Genomic DNA, 18055 nt, shown 5'->3' on the forward strand with positions numbered 1-18055 from the left:
AGACTGTAAGCTCTTGTGTGTCCCCCTCATCCTCATAGACTGTAAGCTCTTGTGTCACCCCCTCATCCTCATAGACTGTAAGCTCTTGTGTCACCCCCTCATCCTCATAGACTGTAAGCTCTTGTGTCCCCCCTCATCCTCATAGACTGTAAGCTCTTGTGTCCTCCCCTCATCCTCATAGACTGTAAGCTCTTGTGTCACCCCCTCATCCTCATAGACTGTAAGCTCTTGTGTCCCCCCTCATCCTCATAGACTGTAAGCTCTTGTGTCCTCCCCTCATCCTCATAGACTGTAAGCTCTTGTGTCCTCCCTCATAGACTGTAAGCTCTTGTGTCCCCCCCTCATCCTCATAGACTGTAAGCTCTTGTGTCCCCCCTCATCCTCATAGACTGTAAGCTCTTGTGTCACCCCCTCATCCTCATAGACTGTAAGCTCTTGTGTCACCCCCTCATCCTCATAGACTGTAAGCTCTTGTGTCACCCCATCATCCTCATAGACTGTAAGCTCTTGTGTCACCCCCTCATCCTCATAGACTGTAAGCTCTTGTGTCACCCCCTCATCCTCATAGACTGTAAGCTCTTGTGTCACCCCCTCATCCTCATAGACTGTAAGCTCTTGTGTCCCCCCTCATCCTCATAGACTGTAAGCTCTTGTGTCACCCCCTCATCCTCATAGACTGTAAGCTCTTGTGTCCCCCCTCATCCTCATAGACTGTAAGCTCTTGTGTCACCCCCTCATCCTCATAGACTGTAAGCTCTTGTGTCACCCCCTCATCCTCATAGACTGTAAGCTCTTGTGTCCCTCCCCTCATCCTCATAGACTGTAAGCTCTTGTGTCCCCCTCATCCTCATAGATTGTAAGCTCTTGTGTCACCACCTCATCCTCATAGACTGTAAGCTCTTGTGTCACCACCTCATCCTCATAGACTGTAAGCTCTTGTGTCCTCATCCTCATAGACTGTAAGCTGTTGTGTCCCCCCTCATCCTCATAGACTGTAAGCTCTTGTGTCCCTCCCCTCATCCTCATAGACTGTAAGCTCTTGTGTCCCTCCCCTCATCCTCATAGACTGTAAGCTCTTGTGTCCTCCCCTCATCCTCATAGACTGTAAGCTCTTGTGTCACCACCTCATCCTCATAGACTGTAAGCTCTTGTGTCACCACTCATCCTCATAGCATGTAAGCTCTTGTGTCTCCCCTCATCCTCATAGACTGTAAGCTCTTGTGTCACCACTCATCCTCATAGACTGTAAGCTCCTGTGTCCTCCCCTCATCCTCATAGACTGTAAGCTCTTGTGTTACTCCCCTCATCCTCATAGACTGTAAGCTCTTGTGTCCTCCCCTCATCCTCATAGACTGTAAGCTCTTGTCACCCCCTCATCCTCATAGACTGTAAGCTCTTGTGTCACCCCCTCATCCTCATAGACTGTAAGCTCTTGTGTCCTCATCCTCATAGACTGTAAGCTGTTGTGTCCCCCCTCATCCTCATAGACTGTAAGCTCTTGTGTCCCTCCCCTCATCCTCATAGACTGTAAGCTCTTGTGTCCCTCCCCTCATCCTCATAGACTGTAAGCTCTTGTGTCCTCCCCTCATCCTCATAGACTGTAAGCTCTTGTGTCACCACCTCATCCTCATAGACTGTAAGCTCTTGTGTCACCACTCATCCTCATAGCATGTAAGCTCTTGTGTCTCCCCTCATCCTCATAGACTGTAAGCTCTTGTGTCACCACTCATCCTCATAGACTGTAAGCTCCTGTGTCCTCCCCTCATCCTCAAAGACTGTAAGCTCTTGTGTTACTCCCCTCATCCTCATAGACTGTAAGCTCTTGTGTCCTCCCCTCATCCTCATAGACTGTAAGCTCTTGTGTCACCCCCTCATCCTCATAGACTGTAAGCTCTTGTGTCACCCCCTCATCCTCATAGACTGTAAGCTCTTGTGTCACCCCCTCATCCTCATAGACCAGTGATGGCTAACCTATGGCACTAGTGCCAGAGGTGGCACTCGGAGCCCTTTCTGTGGGCACTCAGGCCATCACCAGAGATGACTCCAGGTATCTTCCTGCAGTCCCAGACAGCCCAGGACTTGCTGTGCACAGAGCTATTTTAAAGTGACAGCGCTACCTGGGACTATTTTCTGCTTTATTGATGTCCTCAGGTGCTGCTATCAATGAAATCTGTGACAGAGAAGGGAGTATAAATCACAAATTAAATTTCTGTGTTGGCACTTTGCGATAAATAAGCAGGTCATTGTTGTAGTTTGGGCACTCGGCCTCTAAAAGGTTCGCCATCACTGTCATAGACTGTAAGCTCTTGTGTCCCCCCTCATCCTCATAGATTGTAAGATCTTGTGTCCTCCCTCATCCTCATAGACTGTAAGCTCTTGTGTCACCACCTCATCCTCATAGACTGTAAGCTCTTGTGTCACCCCCTCATCCTCATAGACTGTAAGCTCTTGTGTCCCCCCCCCTCATCCTCATAGACTGTAAGCTCTTGTGTTCTCCCCTCACCCTCATAGACTGTAAGCTCTTGTGTCACCCCTCATCCTCATAGACTGTAAGCTCTTGTGTCACCCTCATCCTCATAGACTGTAAGCTCTTGTGTCACCCCCTCATCCTCATAGACTGTAAGCTCTTGTGTCACCCCCTCATCCTCAGACTGTAATCTCTTGTCACCCCCTCATCCTCATAGACTGTAAGCTCTTGTGTCACCCCCTCAGCGCTCTCCATCATAATTTCTCATAACCTCTGTGCCTGAGGTGACGCCTCGTCTCCTGTGTCTCTGCTACAAATCTGACGACTGTTATCATTTGTCTGATGTCGTCTCATGATGTCACATAAATGAGCAGCATGATAAGGAGGACTGTGGAAATACCAATTCTTATTGAAGAATAAGAAGGGTAAAATTTCACCCTAAAGAGAATTATTGTTTTGTGTGTAGTGTATATATATATTTAGGGTTCTTGTTATGCCACCGGAATCCTCAGCTGAGCCTAAGACCTGATACAATGACCGATCTCCTCCGCCCTAGTAACACCGGGTGCACGCTGGGGTATCTGGGGGTCACGAGGGAGTCGGCCCTCCTACACTTTGTGCCTTCACCTATCCTAAATAACTTCTACTCCCTTGAAAATCTTAGAATAAGATAAATTACCAAAAACTAGGGGACATGCCATGTGTGAGACACTGAGGACCCCATTGATGCTTTCAAAACAATAAAGTAGTAAGTAGCCACCAGGTGGGTGATTATATGCAGCTAGTGTGACCACCTCTATAACAGCAGAAGTTCTGGCCATTGCTGGTCTTGAGTGTCAGGTGTGTGTTACTCCAGGAGGAGAGACCTTAGCAGTGATCCTGGAGAGGCCATCATCTCCTCCATGACTCTGGGAGGAGTGTCCGGACATCTCCAGGCGTCGATCAAGACGAGAGACCTCAGCAGTGATCCTAGAGAGGCCATAGTCTCCACCATCTGGGAGGAGTGTCCGGACATCTCCAGGCGTTCATCAGGAGGAGAGACCTCAGCAGTGATCCTAGAGAGGCCATTGTCTCGTCCATGACTCTGGGAGGATTGTCCGGACATCTCCAGGCGTCCATCAGGAGGAGAGACCTCAGCAGTGATCCTAGAGAGGCCATCGTCTCCACCATCTGGGAGGAGTGTCCGGACATCTCCAGGCGTCCATCAGGAGGAGAGACCTCAGCAGTGATCCTAGAGAGGCCATCGTCTCCACCATCTGGGAGGAGTGTCCGGACATCTCCAGGCGTTCATCAGGAGGAGAGACCTCAGCAGTGATCCTGGAGAGGCCATCGTCTCCACCATCTGGGAGGAGTGTCCGGACATCTCCAGGCATCCATCAGGAGGAGAGACCTCAGCAGTGAACCTAGAGAGGCCATCGTCTCCACCATCTGGGAGGATTGTCAGGACATCTCCAGGCGTCCATCAGGAGGAGAGACCTCAGCAGTGATCCTAGAGAGGCCATGGTCTCCACCATCTTGGAGGATTGTCCGGACATCTCCAGGCATCCATCAGGAGGAGAGACCTCAGCAGTGATCTTAGAGAGGCCAATGTCTCCACCATCTGGGAGGATTGTCAGGACATCTCCAGGCGTCCATCAGGAGGAGAGACCTCAGCAGTGATCCTAGAGAGGCCATCGTCTCCACCATCTGGGAGGAGTGTCCGGACATCTCCAGGCATCCATCAGGAGGAGAGACCTCAGCAGTGATCCTAGAGAGGCCAATGTCTCCACCATCTGGGAGGAGTGTCCGGACATCTCCAGGCGTCCATCAGGAGGAGAGACCTCAGCAGTGATCCTAGAGAGGCCATCGTCTCCACCATCTGGGAGGATTGTCCGGACATCTCCAGGCGTCCATCAGGAGGAGAGACCTCAGCAGTGATCCTAGAGAGGCCATCGTCTCCACCATCTGGGAGGATTGTCCGGACATCTCCAGGCGTCCATCAGGAGGAGAGACCTCAGCAGTGATCCTAGAGAGGCCAATGTCTCCACCATCTGGGAGGAGTGTCCGGACATCTCCAGGCGTCCATCAGGAGGAGAGACCTCAGCAGTGATCCTAGAGAGGCCATCGTCTCCACCATCTGGGAGGATTGTCCGGACATCTCCAGGCGTCCATCAGGAGGAGAGACCTCAGCAGTGATCCTAGAGAGGCCATGGTCTCCTCCATGACTCTGGGAGGAGTGTCCGGACATCTCCAGGCGTCCATCAGGAGGAGAGACCTCAGCAGTGATCCTAGAGAGGCCATGGTCTCCTCCATGACTCTGGGAGAAGTGTCCGGACATCTCCAGGCGTCCATCAGGAGGAGAGACCTCAGCAGTGATCCTAGAGAGGCCATGGTCTCCACCATCTGGGAGGATTGTCCGGACATCTCCAGGCGTCCATCAGGAGGAGAGACCTCAGCAGTGATCCTAGAGAGGCCAATGTCTCCACCATCTGGGAGGAGTGTCCGGACATCTCCAGGCGTCCATCAGGAGGAGAGACCTCAGCAGTGATCCTAGAGAGGCCATCGTCTCCACCATCTGGGAGGAGTGTCCGGACATCTCCAGGCGTCCATCAGGAGGAGAGACCTCAGCAGTGATCCTAGAGAGGCCATGGTCTCCACCATCTGGGAGGATTGTCCGGACATCTCCAGGCGTCCATCAGGAGGAGAGACCTCAGCAGTGATCCTGGAGAGGCCATCGTCTCCACCATCTGGGAGGATTGTCAGGACATCTCCAGGCGTCCATCAGGAGGAGAGACCTCAGCAGTGATCCTAGAGAGGCCATGGTCTCCACCATCTGGGAGGATTGTCCGGACATCTCCAGGCGTTCATCAGGAGGAGAGACCTCAGCAGTGATCCTAGAGAGGCCAATGTCTCCACCATCTGGGAGGAGTGTCCGGACATCTCCAGGCGTCCATCAGGAGGAGAGACCTCAGCAGTGATCCTAGAGAGGCCATCGTCTCCACCATCTGGGAGGAGTGTCCGGACATCTCCAGGCGTCCATCAGGAGGAGAGACCTCAGCAGTGATCCTAGAGAGGCCATGGTCTCCACCATCTGGGAGGATTGTCCGGACATCTCCAGGCGTCCATCAGGAGGAGAGACCTCAGCAGTGATCCTGGAGAGGCCATCGTCTCCACCATCTGGGAGGATTGTCAGGACATCTCCAGGCGTCCATCAGGAGAGACCTCAGCAGTGATCCTAGAGAGGCCATGGTCTCCACCATCTGGGAGGATTGTCAGGACATCTCCAGGCGTCCATCAGGAGGAGAGACCTCAGCAGTGATCCTAGAGAGGCCATTGTCTCGTCCATGACTCTGGGAGGATTGTCCGGACATCTCCAGGCGTCCATCAGGAGGAGAGACCTCAGCAGTGATCCTAGAGAGGCCATCGTCTCCACCATCTGGGAGGATTGTCAGGACATCTCTAGGTGTCCATTAGGAGGAGAGACCTCAGCAGTGATCCTAGAGAGGCCATTGTCTCCTCCATGACTCTGGGAGGAGTGTCAGGACATCTCCAGGCATCCATCAGGAGGAGAGACCTCAGCAGTGATCCTAGAGAGGCCATGGTCTCCTCCATGACTCTGGGAGGATTGTCAGGACATCTCCAGGCGTCCATCAGGAGGAGAGACCTCAGCAGTGATCCTAGAGAGGCCATCGTCTCCACCATCTGGGAGGAGTGTCCGGACATCTCCAGGCGTCCATCAGGAGGAGAGACCCCAGCAGTGATCCTAGAGAGGCCATCGTCTCCACCATCTGGGAGGATTGTCAGGACATCTCCAGGCGATCATCAGGAGGAGAGACCTCAGCAGTGATCCTGGAGAGGCCATCGTCTCCACCATCTGGGAGGATTGTCAGGACATCTCCAGGCGTTCATCAGGAGGAGAGACCTCAGCAGTGATCCTAGAGAGGCCATGGTCTCCACCACCTGGGAGGAGTGTCCGGACATCTCCAGGTGTCCATCAGGAGGAGAGACCTCAGCAGTGATCCTAGAGAGGCCATTGTCTCGTCCATGACTCTGGGAGGATTGTCCGGACATCTCCAGGCGTCCATCAGGAGGAGAGACCTCAGCAGTGATCCTAGAGAGGCCATTGCCTTTACCATCTGGAAGGATTGTCCGGACATCTCCAGGCATCCATCAGGAGGAGAGACCTCAGCAGTGATCCTAGAGAGGCCATCGTCTCCACCATCTGGGAGGATTGTCAGGACATCTCCAGGCGTGCATCAGGAGGAGAGACCCCAGCAGTGATCCTAGAGAGGCCATCGTCTCCACCATCTGGGAGGATTGTCAGGACATCTCTAGGTGTCCATTAGGAGGAGAGACCTCAGCAGTGATCCTAGAGAGGCCATTGTCTCCTCCATGACTCTGGGAGGAGTGTCAGGACATCTCCAGGCATCCATCAGGAGGAGAGACCTCAGCAGTGATCCTAGAGAGGCCATGGTCTCCTCCATGACTCTGGGAGGATTGTCAGGACATCTCCAGGCGTCCATCAGGAGGAGAGACCCCAGCAGTGATCCTAGAGAGGCCATCGTCTCCACCATCTGGGAGGATTGTCAGGACATCTCCAGGCGATCATCAGGAGGAGAGACCTCAGCAGTGATCCTGGAGAGGCCATCGTCTCCACCATCTGGGAGGATTGTCAGGACATCTCCAGGCGTTCATCAGGAGGAGAGACCCCAGCAGTGATCCTAGAGAGGCCATGGTCTCCACCATCTGGGAGGATTGTCAGGACATCTCCAGGCGTGCATCAGGAGGAGAGACCCCAGCAGTGATCCTAGAGAGGCCATCGTCTCCACCATCTGGGAGGATTGTCAGGACATCTCCAGGCGTCCATCAGGAGGAGAGACCTCAGCAGTGATCCTAGAGAGGCCATGGTCTCCTCCATGACTCTGGGAGGAGTGTCCGGACATCTCCAGGCGTCCATCAGGAGGAGAGACCTCAGCAGTGATCCTGGAGAGGCCATTGTCTCCACCATCTGGGAGGATTGTCAGGACATCTCCAGGCGTGCATCAGGAGGAGAGACCCCAGCAGTGATCCTAGAGAGGCCATCGTCTCCACCATCTGGGAGGATTTTCAGGACATCTCTAGGTGTCCATTAGGAGGAGAGACCTCAGCAGTGATCCTAGAGAGGCCATTGTCTCCTCCATGACTCTGGGAGGAGTGTCCGGACATCTCCAGGCATCCATCAGGAGGAGAGACCTCAGCAGTGATCCTAGAGAGGCCATGGTCTCCTCCATGACTCTGGGAGGAGTGTCCGGACATCTCCAGGCGTCCATCAGGAGGAGAGACCTCAGCAGTGATCCTAGAGAGGCCATGGTCTCCTCCATGACTCTGGGAGGAGTGTCCGGACATCTCCAGGCGTCCATCAGGAGGAGAGACCTCAGCAGTGATCCTAGAGAGGCCATGGTCTCCACCATCTGGGAGGATTGTCCGGACATCTCCAGGTGTCCATCAGGAGGAGAGACCTCAGCAGTGATCCTAGAGAGGCCATTGTCTCCACCATCTGGGAGGATTGTCCGGACATCTCCAGGCGTCCATCAAGAGAAAAACATCCAGGACAGCAGACATTTCTCAGGACAATTGGAAAAAGACTGGACAAGTAAAGTGTGGGGCAGAGTCACCAGGAGCAGCTAGATACTTATGTGGGGGTGGTTTTACGAGCTATGGAGGCATGGGGGGGGGGGGCGTTTCCTATAGATAATGATCTGCCGTGCAATGTTCTGCGTCTGAGGTCAGGGCCTCCTCATAACTAGCAGATGGGATTGATGCTCTGATTGGGCCCTTGTTTTTGGTAAGTGCGGGGCCTTCCAATACACAGAGATATTAGCGGTATTGCAGCGGTGGAGGCGCTGAGGAGTGTTTTATATATGGTGACCCCTCCCCGGTACACAATGACTGTGATGGTGGTGTCATGCTGGGGCTGTTGCTGGTGGCTGGGCTGTGGTTAGGGAAGTGTCAGTTATTGTGTCTTAATTTGGTAATTGGTAACATTTATGCCAAATGCTGAGGACAATCCCTCCCCCCCCCTGCCTCCTCACGACATCTCCACACTGCGCCCCTAAAGATACCAGTCACTTTTATTATGACAGATATAATCCACACTGCGCCCCCCCACAACTGAAACTATAAATATCCCATCCATTGTATATCCTGCGCCCCCCTCCCATCCATTGTATATCCTGCGCCCCCCCTCCCATCCATTGTATATCCTATGCCCCCCCTCCCATCCATTGTATATCCTACGCCCCCCCTCCCATCCATTCTATATCCTACGCCCCCCCTCCCATCCATTGTATATCCTGCGCCCCCCCTCCCATCCATTGTATATCCTGCGCGCCCCCCCCTCCCATCCATTGTATACCCTGCGCGCCCCCCTCCCATCCATTGTTTATCCTGCGCCCCCCTCCCATCCATTGTATATCCTGCACCCCCCCCATCCATTGTATATCCTGCGCGCCCCCCCTCCCATCCATTGTATATCCTGCGCGCCCCCCCTCCCATCCATTGTATATCCTGCGCGCCCCCCCTCCCATCCATTGTATATCCTGCGCGCCCCCCCTCCCATCCATTGTATATCCTGCGCGCCCCCCCTCCCATCCATTGTATATCCTGCACCCCCCCCCCTATCCATTGTATATCCTGCACCCCCCCCCCCCTATCCATTGTATATCCTGCACCCCCCCCCCTATCCATTGTATATCCTGCACCCCCATATATTCTTTTCACCCTCTCCCATTCGAGAAAGGGGGAAGTGAAAGACGAGTGGTGGCAGAGTCGCGGTGTGGTGAGACACTGTTTGTTTGCCGCTCTGTGGACGGGTGCCATAGACCACAATGGGGGCCGTTAGCTGGCCAGAAATTGAGGAGTTAGATGCCCCCTCTTCAGCAGGTGTCATCACGTCGCCTCAGATACAGGCTCAGAGTGAGATACGTGCAGGGGAAGGCTCTGTGACTCGGATACTTCAGTGATATCAATGGTAACGGCTGCTGATAACGTTGTCCTCTGCTCCTCAGGTTGCTGACGGGATGTAAGATCCGCACTCAGCAGGAGGCGGTAGAGGTGAGCAGAAGCCTCCTGCGGGCTCCTTGTTGTGTCCCCCCCCCTGTCATGTCCCCCCCCTTGTCGTGTCCCCCCCCCCTTGTCGTGTCCCCCACCTTGTCATGTCCCCCCCCCCTTGTCGTGTCCCCCCCCCCTTGTCGTGTCCCCCCCCCCTTGTCGTGTCCCCCCCCCCCTTGTCGTGTCCCCCACCTTGTCATGTCCCCCCTCTGTGTGACTGACATGTTTCACCTCTCAGGTCATGGACACGTTACATTCTCTGGGACCAAACACTGTGGTCATCACCAGCTCCGATCTACCGGCATCACGCGGCTCCGACTATCTCATCACATTGGGGAGTCAGAGGCGAGGTAAATGGTGGGAGACTCTTCTGTACTTGTCCTATCCCCCGTATCTTATAGGGGCGGCTGCGCAGAGGATGGGGAGAGCTTTACATTCTTATCATCTGCTTCTTCTGTAGTGGGAGAGGACGGTCAATTGCAGACACTGAGGATTTCCCTGGAGCTGCCCAAAGTGGATGCCGTATTTGTTGGCACCGGAGATCTATTTGCGGCCATGTTACTGGCCTGGACCCACCATCATCCCAACAACTTCAAGGTAAGCTGGGAACTAGGAACCGGAGATACTGGCTCCTGTGTCATGGGGGTGTAGTCACAGAGGGGTCAGAGCCCCCATGCTGACCCCTGACCACTGCTGGCTATGATAGAAAGGTGTCAGGACACACAGGACATGGCAGCTCGCTGTGTATGGGGGGTGTAGTCACAGAGGGGTCAGAGCCCCCATGCTGATCCCTGACCACTGCTGGCTATGATAGAAAGGTGTCAGGACACAGGACATGGCAGCTCGCTGTGTATGGGGGGTGTAGTCACAGAGGGGTCAGAGCGCCCATGCTGACCCCTGACCACTGCTGGCTATGATAGAAAGGTGTCAGGACATACAGGACATGGCAGCTCGCTGTGTATGGGGGGTGTAGTCACAGAGGGGTCAGAGCACCCATGCTGACCCCTGACCACTGCTGGCTATGATAGAAAGGTGTCAGGACACACAGGACATGGCAGCTCGCTGTGTATGGGGGGTGTAGTCACAGAGGGGTCAGAGCGCCCATGCTGACCCCTGACCACTGCTGGCTGTGATAGAAAGGTGTCAGGACACACAGGACATGGCAGCTCGCTGTGTATGGGGGGTGTAGTCACAGAGGGGTCAGAGCACCCATGCTGACTCCTGACCACTGCTGGCTATGATAGAAAGGTGTCAGGACACACAGGACATGGCAGCTCGCTGTGTATGGGGGGTGTAGTCACAGAGAGGTCAGAGCGCCCATGCTGACCCCTGACCACTGCTGGCTATGATAGAAAGGTGTCAGGAGACACAGGACATGGCAGCTCGCTGTGTATGGGGGGTGTAGTCACAGAGGGGTCAGAGCGCCCATGCTGACCCCTGACCAATGCTGGCTATGATAGAAAGGTGTCAGGACACACAGGACATGGCAGCTCGCTGTGTATGGGGGGTGTGGTCACAGAGGGGTCAGAGCGCCCATGCTGATCCCTGACCACTGCTGGCTATGATAGAAAGGTGTCAGGACACAGGACATGGCAGCTCGCTGTGTATGGGGGGTGTAGTCACAGAGAGGTCAGAGCACCCATGCTGACCCCTTACCACTGCTGGCTATGATAGAAAGGTGTCAGGACACACAGGACATGGCAGCTCGCTGTGTATGGGGGGGTGTAGTCACAGAGGGGTCAGAGCGCCCATGCTGACCCCTGACCACTGCTGGCTATGATAGAAAGGTGTCAGGACACACAGGACATGGCAGCTCGCTGTGTATGGGGGTGTAGTCACAGAGGGGTCAGAGCACCCATGCTGACCCCTGACCACTGCTGGCTATGATAGAAAGGTGTGAGGACACAGGACATGGCAGCTCGCTGTGTATGGGGGGTGTAGTCACAGAGGGGTCAGAGCACCCATGCTGACCCCTGACCACTGCTGGCTATGATAGAAAGGTGTCAGGACACACAGGACATGGCAGCTTGCTGTGTATGGGGGGTGTAGTCACAGAGGGGTCAGAGCACCCATGCTGACCCCTGACCACTGCTGGCTATGATAGAAAGGTGTCAGGACACACAGGACATGGCAGCTGGCTGTGTATGGGGGGTGTAGTCACAGAGGGGTCAGAGCGCCCATGCTGACCCCTGACCACTGCTGGCTATGATAGAAAGGTGTCAGGACACACAGGACATGGCAGCTCGCTGTGTATGGGGGGGTGTAGTCACAGAGAGGTCAGAGCGCCCATGCTGACCCCTGACCACTGCTGGCTATGATAGAATGGTGTCAGGACACACAGGACATGGCAGCTCGCTGTGTATGGGGGGTGTAGTCACAGAGGGGTCAGAGCACCCATGCTGACCCCTGACCACTGCTGGCTATGATAGAAAGGTGTCAGGGCATACAGGACATGGCAGCTCGCTGTGTATGGGGGGTGTAGTCACAGAGGGGTCAGAGCGCCCATGCTGACCCCTGACCACTGCTGGCTATGATAGAAAGGTGTCAGGACACAGGACATGGCAGCTCGCTGTGTATGGGGGGTGTAGTCACAGAGGTCAGAGCTCCCATGCTGACCCCTGACCACTGCTGGCTATGATAGAAAGGTGTCAGGACACACAGGACATGGCAGCTCGCTGTGTATGGGGGGTGTAGTCACAGAGAGGTCAGAGCGCCCATGCTGACCCCTGACCACTGCTGGCTATGATAGAAAGGTGTCAGGACACAGGACATGGCAGCTCGCTGTGTATGGGGGGTGTAGTCACAGAGGGGTCAGAGCGCCCATGCTGACCCCTGACCACTGCTGGCTATGATAGAAAGGTGTCAGAACACACAGGACATGGCAGCTCGCTGTGTATGGGGGGTGTAGTCACAGAGGGGTCAGAGCGCCCATGCTGACCCCTGACCACTGCTGGCTATGATAGAAAGGTGTCAGGACACACAGGACATGGCAGCTCGCTGTGTATGGGGGGTGTAGTCACAGAGGGGGCAGAGCGCCCATGCTGACCCCTGACCACTGCTGGCTATGATAGAAAGGTGTCAGGACACACAGGACATGGCAGCTTGCTGTGTATGGGGGGTGTAGTCACAGAGTGGTCAGAGCGCCCATGCTGACCCCTGACCACTGCTGGCTATGATAGAAAGGTGTCAGGACACAGGACATGGCAGCTCGCTGTGTATAGGGGGTGTAGTCACAGAGGTCAGAGCTCCCATGCTGACCCCTGACCACTGCTGGCTATGATAGAAAGGTGTCAGGACACACAGGACATGGCAGCTCGCTGTGTATGGGGGGTGTAGTCACAGAGGGGTCAGAGCACCCATGCTGACCCCTGACCACTGCTGGCTATGATAGAAAGGTGTCAGGACACACAGGACATGGCAGCTCGCTGTGTATGGGGGGTGTAGTCACAGAGGGGTCAGAGCGCCCATGCTGACCCCTGACCACTGCCGGTTATGATAGAAAGGTGTCAGGACACACAGGACATGGCAGCTCGCTGTGTATGGGGGGGTGTAGTCACAGAGAGGTCAGAGCACCCATGCTGACCCCTGACCACTGCTGGCTATGATAGAAAGGTGTCAGGACACACAGGACATGGCAGCTCGCTGTGTATGGGGGGTGTAGTCACAGAGGGGTCAGAGCACCCATGCTTACCCCTGACCACTACTGGCTATGATAGAAAGGTGTCAGGACACACAGGACATGGCAGCTCGCTGTGTATGGGGGGTGCAGTCACAGAGGGGTCAGAGCGCCCATGCTGACCCCTGACCACTGCTGGCTATGATAGAAAGGTGTCAGGACACACAGGACATGGCAGCTCGCTGTGTATGGGGGTGTAGTCACAGAGGGGTCAGAGCACCCATGCTGACCCCTGACCACTGCTGGCTATGATAGAAAGGTGTCAGGACACACAGGACATGGCAGCTCGCTGTGTATGGGGGGTGCAGTCACAGAGGGGTCAGAGCGCCCATGCTGACCCCTGACCACTGCTGGCTATAATAGAAAGGAGTCAGGACACACAGGACATGACAGCTCGCTGTGTATGGGGGGTGTAGTCACAGAGGGGGCAGAGCGCCCATGCTGACCCCTGACCACTGCTGGCTATGATAGAAAGGTGTCAGGACACACAGGACATGGCAGCTCGCTGTGTATGGGGGTGTAGTCACAGAGGGGTCAGAGCGCCCATGCTGACCCCTGACCACTGCTGGCTATGATAGAAAGGTGTCAGGACACAGGACATGGCAGCTCGCTGTGTATGGGGGGTGTAGTCACAGAGGGGTCAGAGCGCCCATGCTGACCCCTGACCACTGCTGGCTATGATAGAAAGGTGTCAGGACACACAGGACATGGCAGCTCGCTGTGTATGGGGGGGTGTAGTCACAGAGAGGTCAGAGCACCCATGCTGACCCCTGACCACTGCTGGCTATGATAGAAAGGTGTCAGGACACACAGGACATGGCAGCTCGCTGTGTATGGAGGGGTGTAGTCACAGAGAGGTCAGAGCACCCATGCTGACCCCTGACCACTGCTGGCTATGATAGAAAGGTGTCAGGACACACAGGACATGGCAGCTCGCTGTGTATGGAGGGGTGTAGTCACAGAGAGGTCAGAGCACCCATGCTGACCCCTGACCACTGCTGGCTATGATAGAAAGGTGTCAGGACACACAGGACATGGCAGCTCGCTGTGTATGGTGGGTGTAGTCACAGAGAGACCAGAGCACCCATGCTGACCCCTGACCACTGCTGGCTATGATAGAAAGGTGTCAGGACACACAGGACATGGCAGCTCGCTGTGTATGGGGGGGTGTAGTCACAGAGAGGTCAGAGCACCCATGCTGACCCCTGACCACTGCTGGCTATGATAGAAAGGTGTCAGGACACACAGGACATGGCAGCTCGCTGTGTATGGGGGGTGTAGTCACAGAGGGGTCAGAGCACCCATGCTTACCCCTGACCACTGCTGGCTATGATAGAAAGGTGTCAGGACACACAGGACATGGCAGCTCGCTGTGTATGGGGGTGTAGTCACAGAGGGGTCAGAGCGCCCATGCTGACCCCTGACCACTGCTGGCTATGATAGAAAGGTGTCAGGACACAGGACATGGCAGCTCGCTGTGTATGGGGGGTGTAGTCACAGAGGGGTCAGAGCGCCCATGCTGACCCCTGACCACTGCTGGCTATGATAGAAAGGTGTCAGGACACACAGGACATGGCAGCTCGCTGTGTATGGGGGGGTGTAGTCACAGAGGGGTCAGAGCGCCCATGCTGACCCCTGACCACTGCTGGCTATGATAGAAAGGTGTCAGGACACACAGGACATGGCAACTCGCTGTGTATGGGGGGTGTAGTCACAGAGGGGTCAGAGCACCCATGCTGACCCCTGACCACTGCTGGCTATGATAGAAAGGTGTCAGGACACACAGGACATGGCAGCTCGCTGTGTATGGGGGGTGTAGTCACAGAGGGGTCAGAGCACCCATGCTGACCCCTGACCACTGCTGGCTATGATAGAAAGGTGTCAGGACACACAGGACATGGCAGCTCGCTGTGTATGGGGGTGTAGTCACAGAGGGGTCAGAGCGCCCATGCTGACCCCTGACCACTGCTGGCTATGATAGAAAGGTGTCAGGACACACAGGACATGGCAGCTCGCTGTGTATGGGGGGTGTAGTCACAGAGGGGTCAGAGCACCCATGCTGACCCCTGACCACTGCTGGCTATGATAGAAAGGTGTCAGGACACACAGGACATGGCAGCTCGCTGTGTATGGGGGTGTAGTCACAGAGGGGTCAGAGCGCCCATGCTGACCCCTGACCACTGCTGGCTATGATAGAAAGGTGTCAGGACACACAGGACATGGCAGCTCGCTGTGTATGGGGGTGTAGTCACAGAGAGATCAGAGCGCCCATGCTGACCCCTGACCACTGCTGGCTATGATAGAAAGGTGTCAGGACACACAGGACATGGCAGCTCGCTGTGTATGGGGGTGTAGTCACAGAGAGGTCAGAGCACCCATGCTGACCCCTGACCACTGCTGGCTATGATAGAAAGGTGTCAGGACACACAGGACATGGCAGCTCGCTGTGTATGGGGGGGTGTAGTCACAGAGAGGTCAGAGCGCCCATGCTGACCCCTGACCACTACTGGCTATGATAGAAAGGTGTCAGGACACAGGACATGGCAGCTCGCTGTGTATGGGGGGTGTAGTCACAGAGGTCAGAGCTCCCATGCTGACCCCTGACCACTGCTGGCTATGATAGAAAGGTGTCAGGACACACAGCACATGGCAGCTCGCTGTGTATGGGGGGTGTAGTCACAGATGGGGCAGAGCGCCCATGCTGAACCCTGACCACTGCTGGCTATGATAGAAAGGTGTCAGGACACACAGGACATGGCAGCTCGCTGTGTATGGGGGGTGTAGTCACAGAGTGGTCAGAGCGCCCATGCTGACCCCTGAGCACTACTGGCTATGATAGAAAGGTGTCAGGACACAGGACATGGCAGCTCGCTGTGTATGGGGGGTGCAGTCACAGAGGGGTCAGAGCGCCCATGCTGACCCCTGACCACTGCTGGCTATAATAGAAAGGAGTCAGGACACACAGGACATGACAGCTCGCTGTGTATGGGGGGTGTAGTCACAGAGGGGTCAGAGCGCCCATGCTGACCCCTGACCACTGCTGGCTATGATAGAAAGGTGTCAGGACACACAGGACATGGCAGCTCGCTGTGTATGGGGGGTGTAGTCACAGAGGGGTCAGAGCGCCCATGCTGACCCCTGACCACTGCTGGCTATGATAGAAAGGTGTCAGGACACAGGACATGGCAGCTCGCTGTGTATGGGGGTGTAGTCACAGAGGGGTCAGAGCGCCCATGCTGACCCCTGACCACTGCTGGCTATGATAGAAAGGTGTCAGGACACACAGGACATGGCAGCTCGCTGTGTATGGGGGGGTGTAGTCACAGAGGGGTCAGAGCGCCCATGCTGACCCCTGACCACTGCTGGCTATGATAGAAAGGTGTCAGGACACACAGGACATGGCAGCTCGCTGTGTATGGGGGGTGTAGTCACAGAGAGGTCAGAGTGCCCATGCTGACCCCTAACCACTGCTGGCTATGATAGAAAGGTGTCAGGACACACAGGACATGGCAGCACGCTGTGTATGGGGGGTGTAGTCACAGAGGGGTCAGAGCGCCCATGCTGACCCCTGACCACTGCTGGCTATGATAGAAAGTTGTCAGGACACACAGGACATGGCAGCTCGCTGTGTATGGGGGGCGTGTAGTCACAGAGAGGTCAGAGCGCCCATGCTGACCCCTGACCACTGCTGGCTATGATAGAAAGGTGTCAGGACACACAGGACATGGCAGCTCGCTGTGTATGGGGGGTGTAGTCACAGAGAGGTCAGAGCACCCATGCTGACCACTGCTGGCTATGATAGAAAGGTGTCAGGACACACAGGACATGGCAGCTCGCTGTGTATGGGGGGATGTAGTCACAGAGAGGTCAGAGCGCCCATGCTGACCCCTGATCACTGCTGGCTATGATAGAAAGGTGTCAGGACACAGGACATGGCAGCTCGCTGTGTATAGGGGGTGTAGTCACAGAGGGGTCAGAGCGCCCATGCTGACCCCTGACCACTGCTGGCTATGATAGAAAGGTGTCAGGACACAGGACATGGCAGCTTGCTGTGTATGGGGGGTGTAGTCACAGAGGGGTCAGAGCACCCATGCTGACCCCTGACCACTGCTGGCTATGATAGACAGGTGTCAGGACACACAGGACATGGCAGCTCGCTGTGTATGGGGGGTGTAGTCACAGAGAGGTCAGAGCACCCATGCTGACCCCTGACCACTGCTGGCTATGATAGAAAGGTGTCAGGACATGGTAGCTCGCTGTGTATGGTGGGGTGTAGTCACAGAGGGGTCAGAGCACCCATGATGACCCCTGACCACTGCTGGCTATGATAGAAAGGTGTCAGTACACAGGACATGGCAGCTCGCTGTGTATGGGGGGAGTAGTCACAGAGGGGTCAGAGCGCCCATGCTGACCCCTGACCACTGCTGGCTATGATAGAAAGGTGTCAGGACACACAGGACATGGCAGCTCACTGTGTATGGGGGGTGTAGTCACAGAGAGGTCAGAGCGCCCATGCTGACCCCTGACCACTGCTGGCTATGATAGAAAGGTGTCAGGACACAGGACATGGCAGCTCGCTGTGTATGGGGGGAGTAGTCACAGAGGGGTCAGAGCGCCCATGCTGACCCCTGACCACTGCTGGCTATGATAGAAAGGTGTCAGGACACACAGGACATGGCAGCTCACTGTGTATGGGGGGTGTAGTCACAGAGAGGTCAGAGCGCCCATGCTGACCCCTGACCACTGCTGGCTATGATAGAAAGGTGTCAGGACACACAGGACATGGCAGCTCGCTGTGTATGGGGGGTGTAGTCACAGGGGGGTCAGAGCACCCATGCTGACCC

General features: G+C 55.5%; 1 protein-coding gene across 1 annotated transcript in view; it reads left to right on the top strand.

Annotated features, from left to right (window-relative positions):
* The window catches only part of LOC140111450 (pyridoxal kinase-like), a gene marked incomplete at its 5' end in the record, with an annotated part of 42713 nt that overhangs the window by 9292 nt on the left and 15366 nt on the right, over positions 1-18055 (top strand). Inside the window, 3 exons of the mRNA XM_072132383.1 lie at positions 9493-9538; positions 9774-9885; positions 9996-10132. Coding sequence (XP_071988484.1) covers positions 9493-9538; positions 9774-9885; positions 9996-10132 — 295 coding nt within the window. The remainder of the gene's footprint in view (positions 1-9492; positions 9539-9773; positions 9886-9995; positions 10133-18055) is intronic.

Source organism: Engystomops pustulosus, unplaced genomic scaffold, assembly GCF_040894005.1.
Source record: "Engystomops pustulosus unplaced genomic scaffold, aEngPut4.maternal MAT_SCAFFOLD_462, whole genome shotgun sequence".
NCBI lineage: Eukaryota > Metazoa > Chordata > Amphibia > Anura > Leptodactylidae > Engystomops > Engystomops pustulosus.